Source organism: Hyperolius riggenbachi, chromosome 9, assembly GCF_040937935.1.
Source record: "Hyperolius riggenbachi isolate aHypRig1 chromosome 9, aHypRig1.pri, whole genome shotgun sequence".
In the NCBI taxonomy this organism is placed as follows: domain Eukaryota; kingdom Metazoa; phylum Chordata; class Amphibia; order Anura; family Hyperoliidae; genus Hyperolius; species Hyperolius riggenbachi.
Window position 1 is genome coordinate 232,016,254 of NC_090654.1, and position 20,777 is coordinate 232,037,030.

Consider the following 20,777-nt stretch of genomic DNA (forward strand, 5'->3'; position numbering starts at 1 on the left):
TCCAAAACATGTTTTCTACATGGGCTCTATACTATCATTGTTACATACCGGCTTTCCTTTTGACTTCTAGCGGTCTCTCGAGTGCTTCCAACTTGAACATGTGGTCCAGACTCTTTACTCCTAAATTAAAGGAATAAATGTGTTCTTTTAATTTAGGATTTGACAAGGAACAGTTAAAATCTGCCTGGCTGTTACAGCTGTTTTTGTACTACCGGTAGAGCAGGGGTGTCAAACTCAAATATAAAGTGGGCGGAAATTGAACACTAGGACCTAGTCACGGGGCAACCTCAATGTCTACTGGCCACCTTCCTCCCTTATAAAGTTCCCTGGTGTCTAATGCCACCCCCTCCCCCCCAACCCCTATACAGTTCCCTGGTTTCTTGTGGTCCTCCCTCCCCTATACAGTTCCCTGGTTTCTTGTGGTCCTCCCTCCCCTATACAATTCCCTGGTGTCTAGATGCCCCCACCCTCCCCTACACAGTTCCCTAGTGTTTAGTGCTTTCCACCCTACCTCCCCCTAATGGCTTCCCTGGTGTTCTAGGGCTTCACCTCCAATATACCTTCCCCGGTGGTATAGAGTGGGCCAAACATAATGCAAAGTGGGGAAATCACTTGAGGGCCAAATTGAATGGCTTTGAGGGCCAGATTTGGCTCGTGGGCCGGAGTTTGACATCTATGCGGTAGAGTGTTGACTTAAAACAGGAAGTGATGCAGAACTTCCTGATTAGGACCCACACAGAGCAGTAGGAACTCAGGGGTTCTAGCATCTTTCAGCTTTACTAAGGCCCCCCGTTTCCATTTGTGCCATGTACGTCTCCGAGACGCAAGTCGGCACTTGTTCTGATAAGAGTATGCATCAGCTATGGGGAATCGCATACATGCTGTGTAAAGAGCTAAGCTAACAGGGCATATTTATATCGCAGAAAGTCTGACTTTCACCTAATATCTATACAAAACTAGTACATGTTAAAGGGAAGCTGACCTAGAAAGCGGCAGATCGACAGACAGGCACAATGGTTCTTAAAGGGAAGCAAGAACTGTTCACACATGCCTGGCTCCACCATGTCCAGACCTGTTTTCAGACAGAAGATGTATTACCAGAGAATGGCCAGCATCAGCTCCCAAGTGCAGCCAGTATAGCGGACACGGCAGTGGACTGCACAGCATATCTGTACTATAGACCGACGCTGCCACTACGGTGTTTTGTGACTAGCCCCAACTCTGGTGGCAACAATAGAACAGTGTTGTTTTCCATGTGGCCTGGTTAAAATCCAACAGCCTATTCATTATATCCAGGATTTCTGATGTATGGACCCCCCCCATGCTCTTTCCACTAGTTCTGATGAACTTACAGCAATTCATTTAGGAAACACAGGGCTGCCATCAGAAATGTTCAAGCCCCATACTGGGCAAACCTACTGGGCCCCCCCTCACTTGCCTCTGCCCTTACATGGCAAATCACAATCTTTGAAAGCCTGAACACACTATTGTCCACGTGTCCACTTCGTACGCCCGCCCATGGCTGGGAGCGTTCTGCGTATGCTCAGTTTGTTAATACTGCAATCCTCATAGTGATGGAAGCCAAAAAAAAGCCTGTATGTAGCAATTATTTATAATTGCATGCATACTGCCAGGCATCAGACCCAAAACATTAAGCCCAACTATCAACTCAACTACTAACTCCCCCCTCCCATTTAATACATACCTCAGCACATACTGGTGGAGTCATGATTGTACTGTGGAACTTGGCCGAATTAAGAGGGGTGCAGGAAAGAAAGTGGAGGTGTGTCCCAGGGCAGAAGGACAACGCTGCTGGGTGTTCAAGGGAGCATGCCCAGCCAAACACTAACACACCGTGCCTCAGCAGTTAGTGGAAGAAGCTTAAGCTGTTGAGGTGGAACAGCTGTATAGTATAGCCACTGTCACCAATTCCCTGTCATGCCAACCTGTACAGCTTTGCATGCAGTAATTTGGCTCAACTCATTATTCTGCACTGGACAGCTTGCAGACGCTCTGTGAGTAGCAGAACTGCGGCACATCCCTACTGACAGTCCATATACTGACTGACTAGTCAACCAGCCCATAAGACTGACTACCTACTAACTACTAGACATCTCAGCGACACACTGGGAATGTGTTGTATTATGACAATGTATTGTTAACCCGATGCCTATGATGTATATGACAATGTATATGATGTATATGCCTGATGTATATGACAATGTATTGTTAACCTGATGCCTGCTGTTCACTGCTGTCTCTCTCTCTGTACTCTTCCTGTCTCTCTCTCTGTACTCTTCCTGAGCTATTTGTACTGTGCCAAAAACAATTCCGGGCATGACCCTTCATGCTTGGCGAGATAAACTTGATTCTGATTCTGATTCTGATATACTTACCCCATCATTGATATATAACTTTTTTTCACTTGACCGCCTTGATATCCCCTTGTTCTTCTAACATCAATGAGTGTCTCAGCCTCCTTGCTCCTAAATTAAAGAAAAAGAACTTCATAATTTGGACAGTAAACACAAATAACTGTAACTGAAGTAAATCTGTAAGGAGAGGAATATGGAGGCTGCCGTATTAATCTCCTGTTAAACAATGCCAGTTGCCTGGCCTTCCCTGCTGATCTTTTTGGCTTCAGTAGTGTCTCAATCACACACTTGAAAAAAACAAACAAAAAAAAAACATGCAAATGTAGTGTGGCCAGATCATCCTATCTGTAGTCTGAGGCCAAGCAATATGTATGGATAATATAATCATTGCTACATACTGGCTTTCTTTTTGATTTTTTCCATTCACTCCGCTTTCAACATCATTACATGGCTCAGCCTTCCCGCTCCAGAATTAAAAGGTAACTCCATGAATTTTAGTAAATAAATACATTCCTAACTCTTCTTAGCCCCTCATAACCTCTAGGAATTATTAGTTGGAGATATAAAATGTCACAGAAGCCAGAATACTTTAGTCTTTTCAAGAGCAAAGTAGCATTAAAACCTGTAAGGCTTTTATTGCTTTCTGTGTAACAGGGAAATTTTGCATCACTTCCTGTTCTGGCTGGACCAAAAATGGGAGTGCTCAGTGAGATGCAAAGAATTCCGAGTTGATGCAGGATTATGCAAATGTAAGCAGATCCAAAATGGACCAATCAAACGCTACCTTGCAAAGTATCAATTTGTCCATTTTCAAGCTGCATATATTTGTAAAAATCGGTGTCATCTCTAAATTACACACATCCCATCGCCTATTCTTAATGTGAACATACATGGTAAAAAAATTTCAATTAGATAATTCTGTTCGATTATTCTGTTAGGTCAAATATAAAGATTTTTTCAACATGTCGATCAGATTTTTAATGAAAAAAACAGGATAATCGTTTGTTTTTCTTGATCGAAAAAAAATATACTTTTCAACTTTCATTCAATTAGATCGTTGTGGTAAAAAAAAAAAAATGGAAAATTGAACGTTTTTATTGTACCATGTATGGGCACCATAACCCAGGAGGTGAGGAAAAAAGTGTCAATGGAGGACAGTAATACAATACAATAACATTTCTATAGCGCTTTTCTCCCATAGGACTCAAAGCACTTAGGCTCTCTCAGATTCAGTAGGTTGAAGTAGGATGAAGTAGGATGACGTAATCACACAACAAAAGTTATATTTCTGCAAATGCCAGACTGAACAGGTGGGTTTTCAGTCTGGATTTAAACACGTCCAGGGATGGAGCAGTCCTGATCTGTTGAGGTAAGGAGTTCCAAAACATAGGGGCAGCATGACAGAAGGCTCTGGGACCAAAAGTTTCCAAGTGGACTCTGGGTATGACTAGATTATTAGAACCTGTAGATCTGAGAATGCGGGGATTGCTACGCTGCTGCAACATATCTTTCATGTATTCAGGGCCTAGATTATTCAGGGATTTAAATGTCAGTAGGCCGATCTTGAATAGGACCCTCCATTCTATAGGTAGCCAGTGAAGGGAGTGCAGGACTGGCGTTATATGGCAGTGACGGGGTTGGTTAGCAGTCTGGCAGCAGTATTCTGTATCAGCTGTAGGCGGTACAAGTCCTTTTTTGGAAGGCCAGTGTAGAGAGCATTGCAGTAGTCCAGTCGAGATGTGATGAAGGCGTGGACTAAGGTTGGCAGATCTTCTGGGGGGATGAGGTGCTTGATTTTTGCAATGTTCTTCAGGTGAAAATGGGATGAATTCACCACAGCAGAGATTTGAGTTCTGAAGTTTAAATCCCCATCAATTAGAACTCCCAGGCTACGCACATGATCAGAGCACCATAAATATTCTAACCATTTTCTATATAAAAATGGATTTGTAAAGCGAACCCAAGTTGAGAGTTATATGGAGGCTGCCATATTTATTTCCTTTTAAGCAATACCAGTTGCCTGACAGCCTCGCTGAGCCTCTGCCTCTAATACTTTCAGCCATAGACCCTGAACAAGCATGCAGCAGATCAGGTGTTTCTGACATTATTGTCAGATCTGACAAGATTAGCTGCATGCTTTTTTCTGGTGCTGTTCAGACGTTACTGCAGCCAGATAGATCAGCAGGGCTGCCAGGCAACTGGTATTGCTTAAAATGAAACAAATATGGCAGCCTCCATATCACTCTCACTTCGGGTTCACTTTAATGCTGTAGCATAAATCGAGTCATTTAGCTTAATTCATTTTTCTACACTAGGTAGCAGGGTAGAGATCTGTAAGAGAGGAACAGTCAGTAAGGGCTTGTTCACACTATCAGTGTATGCTGATTTTTTTAAGCGCTCGCGATAAAGCGCTTGTGTAGTGAATTCCTATCACAGTGTTCGCATGTGAGCATTGCAATTTTATTAAAATTGCAAACGCGCTATGTGTACAATTTTCTGAGCGCTTTTGTTCAATGGAAAGTATAGGGAAATCGCAAAGCACTTTCCCAAGGGCTTTTATGAATAAATACGTCGTATTTATTCATTTCCAGGTTAAAGAGTTCACTTCCTGATGTCTGGGAAAAATCATCGGTGAGCAAAATTGCTTACAAAAGTGCTTTTCTAAGCGAAAAAGCGCTGGGAAAAGCGCTATAAAATCACAGTATAAAGCGCTCAGCGCTTGCGATAGTGCTGGCGATTTATAATGTGAACGAGGCCTTAAAGCTGATTCACACTGCAGGAGCTTTTTAAGCACTAGTGATTTGAAAAGCTCTTGCTAATGCAATGCTATGGGCGATTTTTACAAAATCACATCGCTACAGTGAGAACTCACACATAGGATAACATTATCATGAGCCTTTAAAATCACTGCTTAGAAAAGCTCTTGTAGTGTGAACTATCCCTAAATGTCCATTTCAGAAATACATATGAAAAGGCCCTTATTCTCTGACGCCCATCTGAATGGTAAAAAAACAAAAACACTTTGTTGGGATAGTGTTGATTACTTTTTCATTGCCACATATTCCTCACACCCCGTAGTGTTGTCTGTCAGCAGATCAGAAGGGTGAGTGTGTGCCGAGTAGATTTCTTTGTTCAGAATACAGTATGGAGTCTATGCTATCATTGCTACGTACCGGCTTTCCTTTTGCATCCAATCGTTCTCTCTAGAGCTTCCAATATCAAAATGTTGTTCAGGCTCTTTGCTCCTGAATTAAAGGAAACATTAGGCAGTTTATTACACTGGGCAGTAAATAAAAGTTACATTTCTAACTTGAACTATATTCTAAAAGTATAGATTACTGTATGGGTGTCCTCACTGCTCCTGTCTGACATGCATCCTCCTTCCAGCCTAGTTTTGGATTAAATCATGAGGAAGACTCACCACTGAGAGTTATTGCTTGCCAAAATTGTTCTGTTCACTAGCTAGATCCTGACCAGGAAATCTTTCAGTATGTACAGTAATGATATACAATTAGGTGAGTCAGCAGATAACGTGACCCAGGAAGAATCTGGGACAGCACTGGCTGAAGATAAGGCAGCTTGCAATTGCTTTGTTGCCATCGTTGTCCAGCTGAAATTCATGGAATTGGGTACCCATATAGGTTGCCATACAGGATGCAATTGTTTTAACCGCGTCCGGACGGCGCTAGTTGAAATCTACGACATTTGGGAGGCTTTATTCCTCCCATGGCAGAGATTTCAACTTCCCCACCGCTACCACTGATCTAGCCAACATCCCACCGCTATGAAAGCTCTGAGTGCCGGGTCAGTAGCCAATTTCATTGGCTCCTGACCCCGTTATAACTGAGAGCCAATCCCATTGGCTAACATTGATCACAGGGTCAGAAGCCAATGAAATCAGCTCCTGACTGGCTCACAGAGCTGTGCCGTCGTAGCGACAGCAGAGCAACCTTATTGGCGGCCTCGGCGAATCCATGCGGTACGACGGCAGCAGGCCCCTGTCTCAATCAAGTTCATTAGACTACTTGTAAAAAAAATAAAGTCAAACATTGATAGGTAAAGCTGTTCTCTTTATGGATCGGGAGCGTGCGACTAACGGCTGCGTAGCTTTGTACTGCACTGAGTGATCCAAAACTGGCAGTGGTGCCATCTGACCAAAATCAAGTGAAATAAGGTGGTAAAATGAACAGAACTACATCTGGAGAGTAGAAACTGCTTGACAGATCAAGATGACATATAGTTTATACTTACATTTGTTTTACGTCTGTAAAGCAGTTCACATACTTCTTCCAGTCATTAGGAAATCCTGATGAGAACTTTTCCACCAGCCAGGATGGATAACCTGAAAAAGAGACAACCTGTGAAATCCCATTACACTGCAAGGGTTCAGCTGTCTGATTCTCATTAGTGGATCATACCATCTTGCAGCATGGAGATTTTGTCTGGTGGTCCTACCAGCTCATAAATGCGGCCCGACATGGTTTTCAGCTTTTTTGCTCCAATGCGATGCACAATAATATTACTGTGCCAGTACAGATTTCCACAATCCCTGGAGGAAAGAAAGAAAGGTCAAACATCTAAATCCTAAATTAAGATTCACATTCAGCCTGCTTAAAGTGACCCATCAGCAATGCATCGTGGCAACCCAGGGAAGAGCCGAAGCATTGCTTCCTATGTAGCCAGACGGACGTCAAAACAATTTATGTTATCTTCATTATACCCTGAAATTTAGATTTCCCAAGCTGATGAATTAAGTTGCGATAAGTACTGGTGAGTGTTTTATGCCCTCATGCAAGTCACCAGGTACGAGGGCTGCTTTGCTAGATTTACCAGCTAGAAGTCATCTATGCCTGTACAAATTGTATCTGCTCTGAGGATACAGAAACCATAAAAGGCGAAAACAGTTGGGAGGGGAGTAGAGGAACGAGAATACGCCTACAAATCCCCTTTTTCGTGTGCATATCATACTGTATATATATTACACAAGAATACTATTCCGTAGAACTGCTACAATGCTGGAGCCTTTAAAGAGGAACTTAAGCGACAAGGCGGGAAAAAAATAAATCAATACATTGCAAAGTGAGAAGTTAAAAAAAGGAAGTGAGATCAAGAAATGTTGATATTCACCATGTAATTTGTTCTGGTTGTTTGATCTACAATGAACAAAAACTAAAGCACCATTGTACATATAACTATACGCAACCCAGGTGGGCACAACAATTACAAGAAAACAACACACTACCAGTATATGCTGTTCAACCACCTGCTATTTATTGTGCATGGAGGATTTCTTTTTTAATAATAAAAGGTTGCAAATCAAGTTTTGGCTCGACAATGTTACATATATGTATATGCACACACATTTTTCCTTAAAGAGGAACTCCAGCCCAAACAAACATACTGTCATTAAGTTACATTAGTTATGTTAATTAAAATAGATAGGTAATATAATCTCTTTCCCACCCTGTTTTAAAAAAACAGGCAAATGTTTGATTTCATGATGGCAGCCATCTTTTTGGGTTGAAAGGGGGTGACAGGGAGCATGAGACACAGTTCCAACTGTCCTGTGTCCTGAGCACCTCTCCCAGTTGCTAGGCAACGTGAACAACAACATAGGAAATCCCATCATGCTCTGTACAGCATCAGGGGAAAAAAGCCTGGGCTTTTTTTCTTTGATGGGTGGAGCTTAGCTAAAAATGATGCTTTGGTAAAAAAAACAAAAGGTCTGATGCTGTGAAACTGTTAAAAAAACACCAAGCCTTTTCAATTCTGCTGAGTAGATTTTTAGTCCGGAGGTTCACTTTAAAGAGAACCAGAGACGTTTGAAAAAAGCTTTTATACATACCTGGGGCTTCCTCCAGCCCCATAAGCCTGGATCGCTCCCACGCCGCCATCCTTCGCTGCCTCTATCCGCCGGTACCGGGTCCTGTACTTTCAGCCAGTCGACGCAAGCGCAGTGCGTCACTGCCGGCGGACGCGGCCAATTCTACGCAAGAGCAGAGACGCCTCCATATCCTTACGCATGCGCCGCTATACTACACAGGCGCATGCGTAAGGATATGGAGGGAGTCCCTGCTCTTGCGTACAATTGGCCGCGTCCGCCGGAAGTGACGGGACCCGGTAGCGGCGATAGAGGCAGTGGAGGACGGCGGCGTGGAAGCGATCCAGGCTTATGGGGCTGGAGGAAGCCCCAGGTATGTATAAAAGCTTTTTCATTTTTTACCCAGGCTTCGTCTCTGGTTCCCTTTAAGGGCAAATCTGCCCAAACTTATCTCAAGCTGTAGACATTTAAAGCAACCATGTGCAAATCCAATATATTTACTGTTCCAACATTGTAATTCTACCAACTTTGCATCCAATTTGCCCCATGTGTAAGTTACATAGTTATTTGGGTTGAAAAAAAGACATACGTCCATCGAGTTCAACCAGAGAACAAAGTACAACACCAGCCTGCTCCCTCACATATCCCTGTTGATCCACAGGAAGGCGAAAAACCCTTACAGGGCATGGTCCAATTAGCCCCAAAAGGGAAAAAAATTCCTTCCCGACTCCAGATGGCAATCAGATAAAATCCCTGGATCAACATCATTAGGCATTACCTAGCAATTGTAGCCATGGATGTCTCAACGCAAGGAAAGCATCTGAGCCCCCTTTAAATGCAGGTATAGAGTTTGCCATAAATACTTCCTGTGGCAATGCATTCCACATCTTAATCACTCTTACCGTAAAGAACCCTTTCCTAAATAAATGGCTAAAACGTTTTTCCTCCATGCGCAGATCATGTCCTCTAGTCCTTTGAGAAGGCCTAGGGACAGAAAGCTCATCCGCCAAGCTTTTATATTGCCCTCTGATGTATTTATACATGTTAATTAGATCCCCTCTAAGGCATCTTTTCTCTAGACTAAATAGACTCAGTTTATCTGACCTTTCTTGGCAAGTGAGACCTCCCATCCCACGTATCAATTTTGTTGCTCGTCTGTGCACCTGCTCTAAAACTGCAATATCTTTCCTGTAATGTGGTGCCCAGAACTGAATTTCATATTCCAGATGTGGCCTTACTAGAGAGTTAAACAGGGGCAGTATTATGCTAGCATATTGAGTTTTTATTTCCCTTTTAATGCATCCCAAAATTTTGTTGGCTTTAGCTGCAGCGGCTTGGCATTGAGTGTGATTATTTAACTTGTTGTCGATGAGTACTCCTAAGTCCTTCTCCAAGTTTGATGTCCCCAACTGTATCCCATTTATTTTGTATGGTGCTAGACCATTGGTACGACCAAAATGCATGACTTTACATTTTTCAACATTGAATTTCATCTGCCATTTATGTGCCCATATAGCCATCCTATCCAGATCCTGTTGCAATATGTCCCTATCTTCCTGAGAGTTGTTGATTCTGCACAATTTTGTATCTGCAAAAATAGCAACATTGCTCACTACTGAATCTACTAGGTCATTAATAAATAAAATGAAGAGCACTGGACCCAGTACAGACCCCTGTGGGACACCACTGCTAACAGTCTCCCATTTTGAGTATGATCCATTGACCACAACTCTTGTTTTCTGTCCATTAGCCAGTTCTCTATCCATGCACACAGACTCTTCCCCAGTCCTTGCATCCTCAACTTTTGCACCAGACTTTTGTGGGGAACAGTGTCGATGGCCTTTGCAAAGTCCAAGTATATCACATCAGCGTTCACTACCTCATAAAAGCTGAGCATGTTAGTCAAACAGGACCTGTCTTTAGTAAACCCGTGTTGATGCTGAGAAATAAGATTGTTTTCTACTATGAAGTCATGTATAGTATCTCTTAGTAACCCCTCAAATAGTTTGCATACAACTGATGGACCTGATTTATTGCCCTTCTTAAATAATGGGAAAATGTGGGCTCTACGCCAATCCACGTTGCCTAACAGAGATCCCCCCCTCCCCCCTATGCTGTCCCGCGTTCACAACACCATGCCCCAAAGGACCATACATTCATCACTCAACAAGGGGTCATCACCCCAGTATCTGAAGCAACCAACTAAGGGTGGGTGGTACTTAATCAAGTCAAAGATTATTATTTAGGTGTATGCAGCATCCAGCCACATGTAAAGACGGGAAGTTCAACTTTCCAAGTAGCAATAACTGAGTTTCAAGAACATAGCTCTCCTTTTGGACCCAGAAAAGGTTCATGAGCGTCGTTGTCCCTCTTCCCAGGCTTAATAGATTGGAGTCACAAGCAAAAAGGGGCGGCATAGGGGGGTGGGGGGGATCTCTGTTAGGCAACGGATGATGCCTCTGCCACTTGCACATGGGGCACATTGGGAGCACGGTTTACTACCAACTCAACTTCATTTCTTTACCATGACAACTGTGCCCATTTGCCCGTTGTGCAAAGTTGGTAGAATGACAATGTTGGTACGGTAAATATATTGGATTTGCACATGGTTGCTTTAAATGTCTACAGCTTGAGACAAATTTGGACAGATTTGCCCTTAAAGGGATACTGTAGGGGCTCGGGGGAAAATGAGCTGAACTTACCCAGGGCTTCTAATGGTCCCCCGCAGACATCCTGTGTTGGCGCAGCCACTCCCCAATGCTCCGGCCCCGCCTTCAGTTCACTTATGGAATTTCTGACTTTAAAGTCAGAAAACCACTGCGCCTGCGTTGCCGTATCCTCGCTAACGCTGATGTCACCAGGAGTGTACTGCGCAGACACAGACCATACTGGGCCTGCGCTGTGCGCTCTTGATGACATTAGCGGGATTGAGGACACGGCAACGCAAGCGCAGTGGTTTTCTGACTTTAAAGTCAGAAATTCCAGAAGTGAGCCGGAGGCGGGGCCGGAGCATCGGTGAGTGGCTGCGCGGGCACAGGATGTCTGCGGGGGACCATTAGAAGCCCCGGGTAAGTTCAGCTCATTTTCCCCCGACCCCCCTACAGTATCCCTTTAAGGAAACATTTGTGTACATATACATATACAGTATGTAACATTTATTGTCGAGCCAAAACTTGATCTGCAACCTTTTACTATTAAAAAAGAAATCCTCCATTCACAATAAATAGCAGGTGGTTGAACAGCATATACTGGTAGTGTGTTGCTTTCCTGTAATTGATCAACAATGAGCCTGGCAGACAAGAAAAAAAAAAAAAAAAAAAGCACCAACTGCCGTTATCTATAACCACACTCGCTAATATTGCGATAAACTAAAAGATTTTTATTTTTTTTTATAGATATACATTTGCACAGAGTAAGATACTAGTTGTTATTCCCCACAATGCAACAAGGTTCACAGACAGGAACATCTCACCCCCCCCCCCCCCCACACCCCCCTGATAATCTATTCGAGAAAAGGTAAAGATTTCTAATGTGATGGGAAAGGGGGTATCAGCTACCAACTGGGAGGAAATTCAGTCCTTAGGTTTGAGTTCCTCTTTGAGGTGTACTTAAGTATGTTAAATTTCAGACTGTCCCTTGTAGGCGTGTGACACAGAGAAAAGGGTGAAGATGTCCCCATAATCACCCTTCACCTAGACCTACTGGAAAGGCACTGCATCATGGGAGGCTGTTACATCACTTCTGAGTCACTGGAGGAGAGCTACACTTTATATGCGTATTACAGATTGTGTTTCAATACGGATCAAAATACAGCATTTTTGTCCAGCCTGTACGCCAGGGTTCAGATTTAAAGAAATCAAGAATACCAATATACAACAATATATAGTTAAAATTTGTATTTCTGGTGCTGAAAACAAGATAATTAACATAAAAATGGCTATCCTGAATAATTATGTTCTGCTATGAGGCTTTACAGGCTATCTTGAAAGGGAATATGAAGTGAAAATAGACTTATGATATAGTGAATTGTATGTCTATAAGGAATTATTAGGACAGCTAAAAAATAGAACATTAGTAGCAAAGAGTCTCACATTGTTTCCAGTACAGGAAGAGTTAAGAAACTTCAGTTATCTATCCAATTTGGGTCAGAAACAGTCCCGTTTTGCGACACAAAGAAACAGTGAGAGGCAACTTCACATAAGGTTTCCTGCAGGGAAGTTCAAAGCGTCATTAGCTCTGCTCTGTTTCATAGTTTAAAATATAGTAAGTGGTTTTTAATTGCAAATATGACAGAATGATGCAGTGTTATAAAAAAAAATAAAAATAAAAAAAAGCTGTATGTGTAAATTGCAAGTATTAGAGAATGATGCAATGTTATAAAAAAAAAAAAAAGCTGTAAAACTGAAAATAAAAATATGAGAATATTTTGTTTGCTACCAATGTTCTAGTAATTATCCGTACTACACAACCAATTCATTAGATCATAATTTTTTTTTCGCTTCAGTGTCTCCAACAAAGAAATGATCGTTTGGGACCACTAAGGGACAAAAATCTCCTAATCAATCCAATTGGATTAATGAAAAAGATCCGGTTAGAGGTCCCAAACGCTCATTTCCAATCGTTCATACGATGAATCTTTTGTAAACAATCATTCAGAAAATGGTATCATTAGTGGCCAACTTAATATAGTCAAATATAAAATTACGAATTCATCAACACTGCAAGAATACAAGAAAAAAAAGGGGGGTTTGGGGCTGATGGCGAGTATGCACTTACCTTCGAACCCCTTGTACATACACTCCTTTGGCTGGAAGGCCTTCCACAACCCATTCACTCAACGAAACCGCCTCCTGCAACCAATAACACAGGTTTATTCCACTAAACAAGTGGATAAATACTAAGCACATATGCACAGCCAGTAATGCCAGCGGAACGAGTACTACTCAGTATAAACTAGCCAATAAAAGATTGTCCATTATGAGTATAGGACTTACTGGTCACTTTGAGCTGGCATGAATTGCCCACAGAGAATAACCATTTAGGCCTGGTGCACACCAAAACCCGCTAGCAGATCCGCAAAATGCTAGCAGATTTTGAAACACTTTTTCTTATTTTTCTGTAGCGTTTCAGCTAGCGTTTTGCGGTTTTGTGTAGCGGTTTTGGTGTAGTAGATTTCATATATTGTTACAGTAAAGCTGTTACTGAACAGCTTCTGTAACAAAAACGCCGGCAAACCGCTCTGAACAGGCGTTTTTCAGAGCGGTTTGCGTTTTTCCTATACTTAACATTGAGGCAGAAACGCCTCCGCAATCCAAAAAATGCCTCACCCCAGGAGGATTCGTTTCTGCAAAAAGCCTCCCGCTCTGGTGTGCACCACCCCATTGAGATACATTGACCAAGCGGATCCGCAGCCGCAAGTGGCTGCAGAAACGCTGAAAAAGCCGCTCGGTGTGCACCAGCCCTTAAAGAGACACTGAAGCGAAAAAAAAATTATGATATTATGATTTGTATGTGTAGTAAAGCTAAAAAATAAAACATTAAGATCAGATACATCAGTCTAATTGTTTCCAGTACAGGAAGAGTTGAGAAACTCCAGTTGTTCTCTCTATGCAAACAAGCCATTAAGCTCTCCGACTAAGTTAGTCGTGGAGAGGGCTGTTATCTGACTTTTGTTATCTCAACTGTTCCTGGACTATTTACTTTTTCTCTGTTAGAGGAGAGGTCATTACTTCACAGACTGCTCTGAAAGACTCATTTTGAATGCTGAGTGTTGTGTAATCTGCACATATTATAGAATGATGCAATGTTAGAAAAAACACTATATACCTGAAAATAAAAGTATGAGAATATTTTCTTTGCTGCTAATCTTCTAGTAATTATTCATAGTACACAACCAATTCACTATATCATATTTTTTTTTGCTTCAGTGTCTCTTTAAGCCTATGCATTTCCTGCAAGTTCTGAATTCTCAATGAGGAAACCCCCATCCACATAGCAGAAACAGGAAGCTACAGACTGGTTGCTAGACATACACCACCCGCACTGTGTACTCAGGAACTACACGTCTGCCGGGGAAACGTAACTTTAACTATCAGACGCCTGCATGGGCTTACATGGATTTAATCATTTTAAAACATACAATTTTACTGAAGTTTAACTTTAAAGCAACCCCGAACTGTAAAGAAAGTGAGAAGATATTTATAGTTCTAATCCTAAATAGGACAATCCTACAATGCTATAGTCTTACTTTAAGGATACCACTTCTGACATAAGAGACCAGGGTTTGAATCCTGGCTGGAGCCAGTTAACTATTCAGTAAAGAGTTACTTACACTGCAGGGTGGCCTACTGAGTGTGCCCCCATAGTCGCTGCAGCTTTCTTTGGCTTTGAATCAGACAGGATTGTTAACGTTATTCAGCTCTCATACACTGCAGTTCCCTGCACTCACATGCATTTTCCTCAGTCACACAGGAGTTTTATGACCAACAATTTATCATCAGTGACAATTTTAGCTGAAGAGATGACCATTTAGAGCCTTAGTTTTTTTTAGTCTTTACACGTTACAATGAAAAAAATGAGTAAAACAACACTACTACTAGATTAAAAAATGGGTCTAAGGCTCCCTGCACACTGCAAATCCATTTTGCGATTCTGATTTGCAATTTTGATTTCTCCCTGAATGCAATCAACAGAAAACCGGGAGGGAAAAAAACGCAGCATGCAGTAACGATTAAAAAAAAAAAAAAAAACAAATCGGAATCGGATGTAAAAAACGATTAAAAATCGGAATCGCATGCACTGTGCATGGAGCCTAACAGCATTCCATTGATTTGTATAAAATTAAGCTGTGCCATACCACAGACAATGACCGTGTGAACAAGACCTTTGATTCTGAGGCATGATAAGGCACTTGTAAGCGGGTCAAGTCTCGTACACAGAGGCATTTCTGTCACACAGCTAGGATCCGAACTTGATACTTGGGCTGCAGTGCAGACTGTACACAGACGTGTCACCAGTCTCCAGGCTTGCTGACTCTTTTGCTATGGGGAGGGCTTTTTGGTTCAACGAACGATGGAGCTGATTCCTGCGGGGAGAACAATGTGATCGGGAGGTGCTTGGGCATTGCTAAAGATTGGTCACGCTGGAGCTGGATTGACTCACAATGCTCGGCCAAGGTGGGCTTTATCATCCGCTGCAGCTGAGTTCAAACCAGTGTGCGAATTTAGTTGAAGACCACCACAAGTCACACTAACAATAATGAACTAATGGAGGCCACTACTTTCGTTCCAAATATGAGTTGCAGCAAAACTCCTAATCATCTTCCTTCCTACCTCTCCATAGAACAGAAGGCTCAGTAGGGAGCTCAACAATTCATCTGTACACCAAATGCGGGCAAACTATCAGCTGAAGCAATCACAAGACCATTTATCCTGTATGTAGCTTTAGCCCAGGGATGTCAAACCGGTCCTTCGAGGGCCGAGGTCTTCACACATTTTTGACACAGTTCAAATTAATTGATGGGTCTGAATCAGGAAAGGTGTGATTCATCAGGTAGAACATATTCTTCTCTTTCTCAGTCCATCCTAAACACTGGCATTGATCTGGCCCTCCAGGCCTGGAGTTCGACACCTGTGCTTTAGTCTAAATGGGCAAAAAGTTATTAATTGGAAATATGACATGTGCACTAAATATACAGCATACTTGACTTACCAGTGGCTCTGAGTAGCCTATCTGTAAATTGGAGGCTATTTCAGCCTTTGCTTTCCGTGGAATTTGTATTTTTTCGGTAGCACAAGCAAGTTCATACAGTTCTCTTAATGTATCACTGTTATCTTGTGCATCAGAGTCAGTGTCACTTGACGTTTCCTCTATTTTAGTTGGTCTCTGATTTGGTTTCCGTACTTTAGACCTTATAAAAGCTGTATGGCCTTCATCTTCCATCCCACCTTCACTGGAATCAGCAATGCTTAAAGTATGGATGTCCCCAAAATTATCATCAACAGTAGCTGCGTGGTCTGAAAAAAAGAACAAAAATTATGAATGTACTCAACTACTTTGAGTTGCAGTTTCCTAAATGTAATAATGCCAAAATAAATTACATGGTATTGTTCTGGATCTGTGTTGGCCTAGAACTAGTTGCTGTAAAGACAAAAGGGGAAGAAGCGCTTACAGTGTATACTAGGATGGCTTGAAGCTGCACCAGTGCCACCACCTTTTCACCTGATAGACCCACAATCACAAATGCTACCATACCAAGATCTAGTTGCTGGCAGTTTTGCAGAGGTCTCTACCTTCCTCCAACACTAAAAGTCACAGTCTGGTGATCAGCAGACGGGCTTCTGCATTCAACACAATAAAGAACTTCAAAAGACGCTAATCTCCCATGTTTAATACAAATAAGACCGTCATAGGGTGAAAGACAATCTCTACCCAACTGCACATAATTATCACTCAACCACTATTATGGAATTTCTATGCAGGTGTTCGATATCATATATCATCATATACAATCCACATAGGGCTCTATTCATAAAACATTTGCGGTAAAAAAAAATCTTGGAGGAAAAACACCGCATCTGTGTTTTAGACTTTTGTGTGCCAATTCCTAAAAAACTTTACACTTGCAATAAAAGGTCGGGAATTTCCAAACTAAACTGGCAGTGCTACCTGAGTTGATACATTTTAGCTGTGGAGAGACAGAGTTACAATAAAGGAGGCAGCCCCAACTTCCCTTTAGATGTGCATTTATTTTTTTATTTTTTTTAAACTGCCTCTCCTTGCCCTGAATCTTCTCTGAATCTGTCTATTAGTCTTTCTAAACAATCTATTTAATTGCTGCAGCTTAGAAGAACTTCAAGAAATGTTACACATGCAGGCTTTCTGATATGAAATATATCTGAGAACAGGTACCCAAGAGGTTAAAAAACACAGCCTGGGTATTCCGGAAAGTCTTTTTTGTACTGTTCTCACTGCTGCTGCCTGGGAGGTCTGTCTCTATTAACTTAGCTGTTATCCGCTGGCTTATCGCCTTTTCTAAACAGCTGATATTCTCCGTCCCAATTCCGCTTGCTCTAATCTTTATGAATTGACATGTATTGATATGTGCTGAGATAATCACTGCAGAAGGCGGTAATTTCCCGCACTGCTCAGGAATTGTAGCTTTTCATGCGGAAACAGCTTTTATGAATTGACACTTTGCTAAATGGTCGGTAAAGTCAGCTGTTTTGCGCATTACCGCATGAGGGAATGCTTTATGAATAGAGGCCAATGTCTCTGATGTTGGTATGGAACAGTAAAACTACTCAATTGTCATAAGTGAGGCCACAAGTTGTAGTATGAAAAACTTGCAGATCTAGATGGTTAATTCCTCACTACACAGTAATAGGTCTCCTATAGAATGCAGTGTAATAATGATAATCTTCTTGCTGTATATGGATTAAAGAGAGAGTCTGAAGCCCAAAAAATTACCTCTTTTTATTGCACAGTTATGTTAAAGCGGAATATAACCCTGCATTTCAACTTTGCTCTAAAACATTATTTACAGCATATTATATGCAACCAGCATTTTTTTTCCCTAGACCAGCATTGGAAGGGTTACACACAGAGGTTTAAAGTTCCTGGAGAGAAATGCAGATGCATCCGCAGCTTACATAGATACATTTTGTTTACTTAAATGTATCTACCGGTAAGTGTGGAATGTGACTCACTCTCTCTGACTGTGCAGGAGCTGGAGGACAGCCAAAGAGTGTGTAACATTTCTCACTTGTTACATTCTATTTAGTTAAATGTATCTATCTGAACTTCGGATGGGTCTGCATATCTCTCCATGGAACTTTAAACCTCTGTGTGTAACCCTTCCAATGCTGGTCTAGTTAAAAAAAAATGCTGGTTGCATATAATATGCTGCAAATAATGTTTTAGAGCAAAGTTGAAATGCAGGGTTATATTCCGCTTTAAGCATTAAAATCAAAGCTGATTCGCCACATCCCCGCGGCAAAACAAGGTTTTTATCCCCCCGAAATCCCGGGTCAAAATTCCAAGACTTTCCAGGTTGTGGATTTTGCTACCCGGGGAAGGCAGAGCTTTGTGCTGTAGCTCTGCCTCCAGTCCAGTCAATCTCCAAACTTCTCAGTGAAAGAAGACAGAGGGGCGGGGAAAGGCGGAGATTGACTGGAGTGGGGGAAGAGCTACAGCGCTAAGCTCTGACTCTTCCAGGAAGCGATCCGAGAATTTTGCCCGGGGATTTCGGGGGGATAAATATCTCGTTCTGCCGCGGGAATGCTGCAAATCAACTTATATGTGTTTTTTTATTTCTAGGTTAGCGTGGGTGTCGTTTGTTCTTTAACATAACTGCACAATAAAATTTGGCTTCACTCTCTTTAAAGCGGTATTGTCACCATAAAAATCAAATTTCAACAGCAACTGGTCTGAGTGTATTAAGTGATAAAGATGCTAACCCTGCATTCAAAACTTGCAAATTTTCTGCTGTTATGGTTTGGAGTTTTCACATACTTTAGGAGCACTGGCCCTTTAGTAGTCCGTGCCAAACAGTTGAATGCTGGGGGTTCTTTTTATCTATAATATATTCTTCCTTTTCCATTTATTTCCCTGCCTAGCATCTTATCTGAAACACCCTCTGCTCACTTGTTTTTACAAGCAAGGCCTAGTGTACACCTCAGTGGGAGTGTCTGAAGCCTCTTGGAGGAGGGCAGCTAATGAATACACAATGAGCAAGAAAAGGGAGGGTGGGGAAACAAGAGTCAGGGAGGATATGTCGTCAGCATTAGCTTGGCAAAATGGCCACTGCCTAGAATAGGATTTTCTGCTTTTCCTTTATAAAATTCACAGGAATCATTACGCGGATAGCACAATACATCTGTTATGCAAGTAGAAGTAGTATTTATCTACTTATATATGTGCTTTTTATTTCTAGGTTAGTATGGGTGTCGCTTGTTCTTTAACATAACTGTGCAATAAAAAAAGAGGTAATTTATTTGGCTTCACGCTCTTAAAGAGGAACTCCAGTGACATATAGCAGAATGTAGTAATTATTCTGGATACCACTTTTGCGGTCATTTTCCTGGTTTCAGCATCAGAAACACTTCCTAAATCTATATATTGCCATCCCAATGATGTTCAGCCCAGGGCTGTGGAGTCGGGGGAAAAAAATGCACTAACTCCGAACAAATTTAAACTGTAATTAACCACTTAAAGAGGAACTCCAGTGAAAACAATGTAATAAAAAAAGTGATTCATTTTTACAATAATTATGTATAAATGATTTAGTCAGTGTTTGCTCATTGTAAAATCTTTCCTCTCCCCGATTTACATTCTGACATTTATTACATGGTGACATTTTTACTGTGGGCAGGTTATGTAGCTGCTGCTAGCTGTTGTGGCTGTTAGAGACAGCTGTAAACAGCTAATTCCTGTCTGTGAACCTTGTTACATTGTAACAAACTGCCAAAAGTACCGCGGTACTCAGAGCTTCTTGTGGGAGAGGTTTCAGTACACAATCAGTCATACAGCGCCCCCTGATGGTCTGTTTGTGAAAAGCAATATATTTCTCATGTAAAAGGGGGTATCAGCTACTGATTGGGATAAAGTTCAATTCTTGGTTGGAGTTTCTCTGGAGTATATCTTATCTAAAGTTTAGATAGTTTACTCAGCAAAACTAGCTGCAAACAGCTTCAACAGTTTATGATTATTTATTCCTGTGATACGAGGGCAGCCACGTTCTGTTTGTCACATTACACACAGGTAAGCTGATCTGTATCTCCCACTCCCCTCTCCCTCTGATATCTCTGGCTAGTTACCTCCCCCTGCCCAGACTGAGCTCCCATGAGCCCTTGCTACTAAGGCTGAAAATACCAAGGCTCTCTGGAAAAGATGTGGATGAGGCTTGTTTAGTTTATAGTGAATTAGAGTATTAAAACAATAAAAAAAGTATTTTGCTTAACCTTCCTGGCGGTAAGCCCGAGCTGAGCTCGGGCTATGCTGCGCAGGAAGATATCTCAGCCACTGGTGGGGCGATTTGGGACATTTAAAGTGCTGTACGCGCAGTTAGCACTTTGCTAGCCGCGCTTACAGCTTGACCGCCGCCGCTCTGCGGCGATCGCCCGCACGCAGCAGCAGAAGAGCCCCCCCCCCCCGCCAGAGCCCTGCGCTGCCCGGACCAATGAGTTCCGGGCAGCGCTATGGGCTGGATCGGAGGCGTCTGACGTCAAGACGTCGGCTGACGTCCATGACGTCATTCCGATCGTCGCCATGGCGACAGGAGAAGCCAAACAGGGGAGCGCGTTATATACGCGTTCCCCTGTTTGCTATTGATGCCCAGTGTTCTCCCCAGAAATTTTTTCCAGCCGGGTGGCATGAAAAAGTAGCCGGGTGGGGCACAACCGGGGGAATGCAGGGAGTACATTTGAAATCGGCGCCGGTAGACTTGGGCGCAGGATACAGCGGTATATAGCTGATCCTGCTTCTTGCACAAGTCCGGGCCGTTTTAATTACTATTCCCCCTCCAGGCCGACATGGATAGTGGGGGAATGAAATAATTTGGCTTCCAGCAATAGCTGGAAGCC

General features: G+C 42.3%; 1 protein-coding gene across 2 annotated transcripts in view; it reads right to left on the reverse strand.

The window, feature by feature from the left end:
• Positions 1 to 20,777, reverse strand: part of MIS18BP1 (MIS18 binding protein 1) — a 121,744-nt gene that overhangs the window by 89,831 nt on the left and 11,136 nt on the right. For both annotated transcript variants that reach the window (XM_068254158.1, XM_068254159.1), the window contains exons 3-9: positions 15,907 to 16,211; positions 12,973 to 13,046; positions 6,794 to 6,924; positions 6,627 to 6,717; positions 5,549 to 5,620; positions 2,397 to 2,486; positions 49 to 120 (exon numbers count right to left, since the gene is read on the reverse strand). In XM_068254158.1, coding sequence (XP_068110259.1) covers positions 49 to 120; positions 2,397 to 2,486; positions 5,549 to 5,620; positions 6,627 to 6,717; positions 6,794 to 6,924; positions 12,973 to 13,046; positions 15,907 to 16,211 — 835 coding nt within the window. The remainder of the gene's footprint in view (positions 1 to 48; positions 121 to 2,396; positions 2,487 to 5,548; positions 5,621 to 6,626; positions 6,718 to 6,793; positions 6,925 to 12,972; positions 13,047 to 15,906; positions 16,212 to 20,777) is intronic.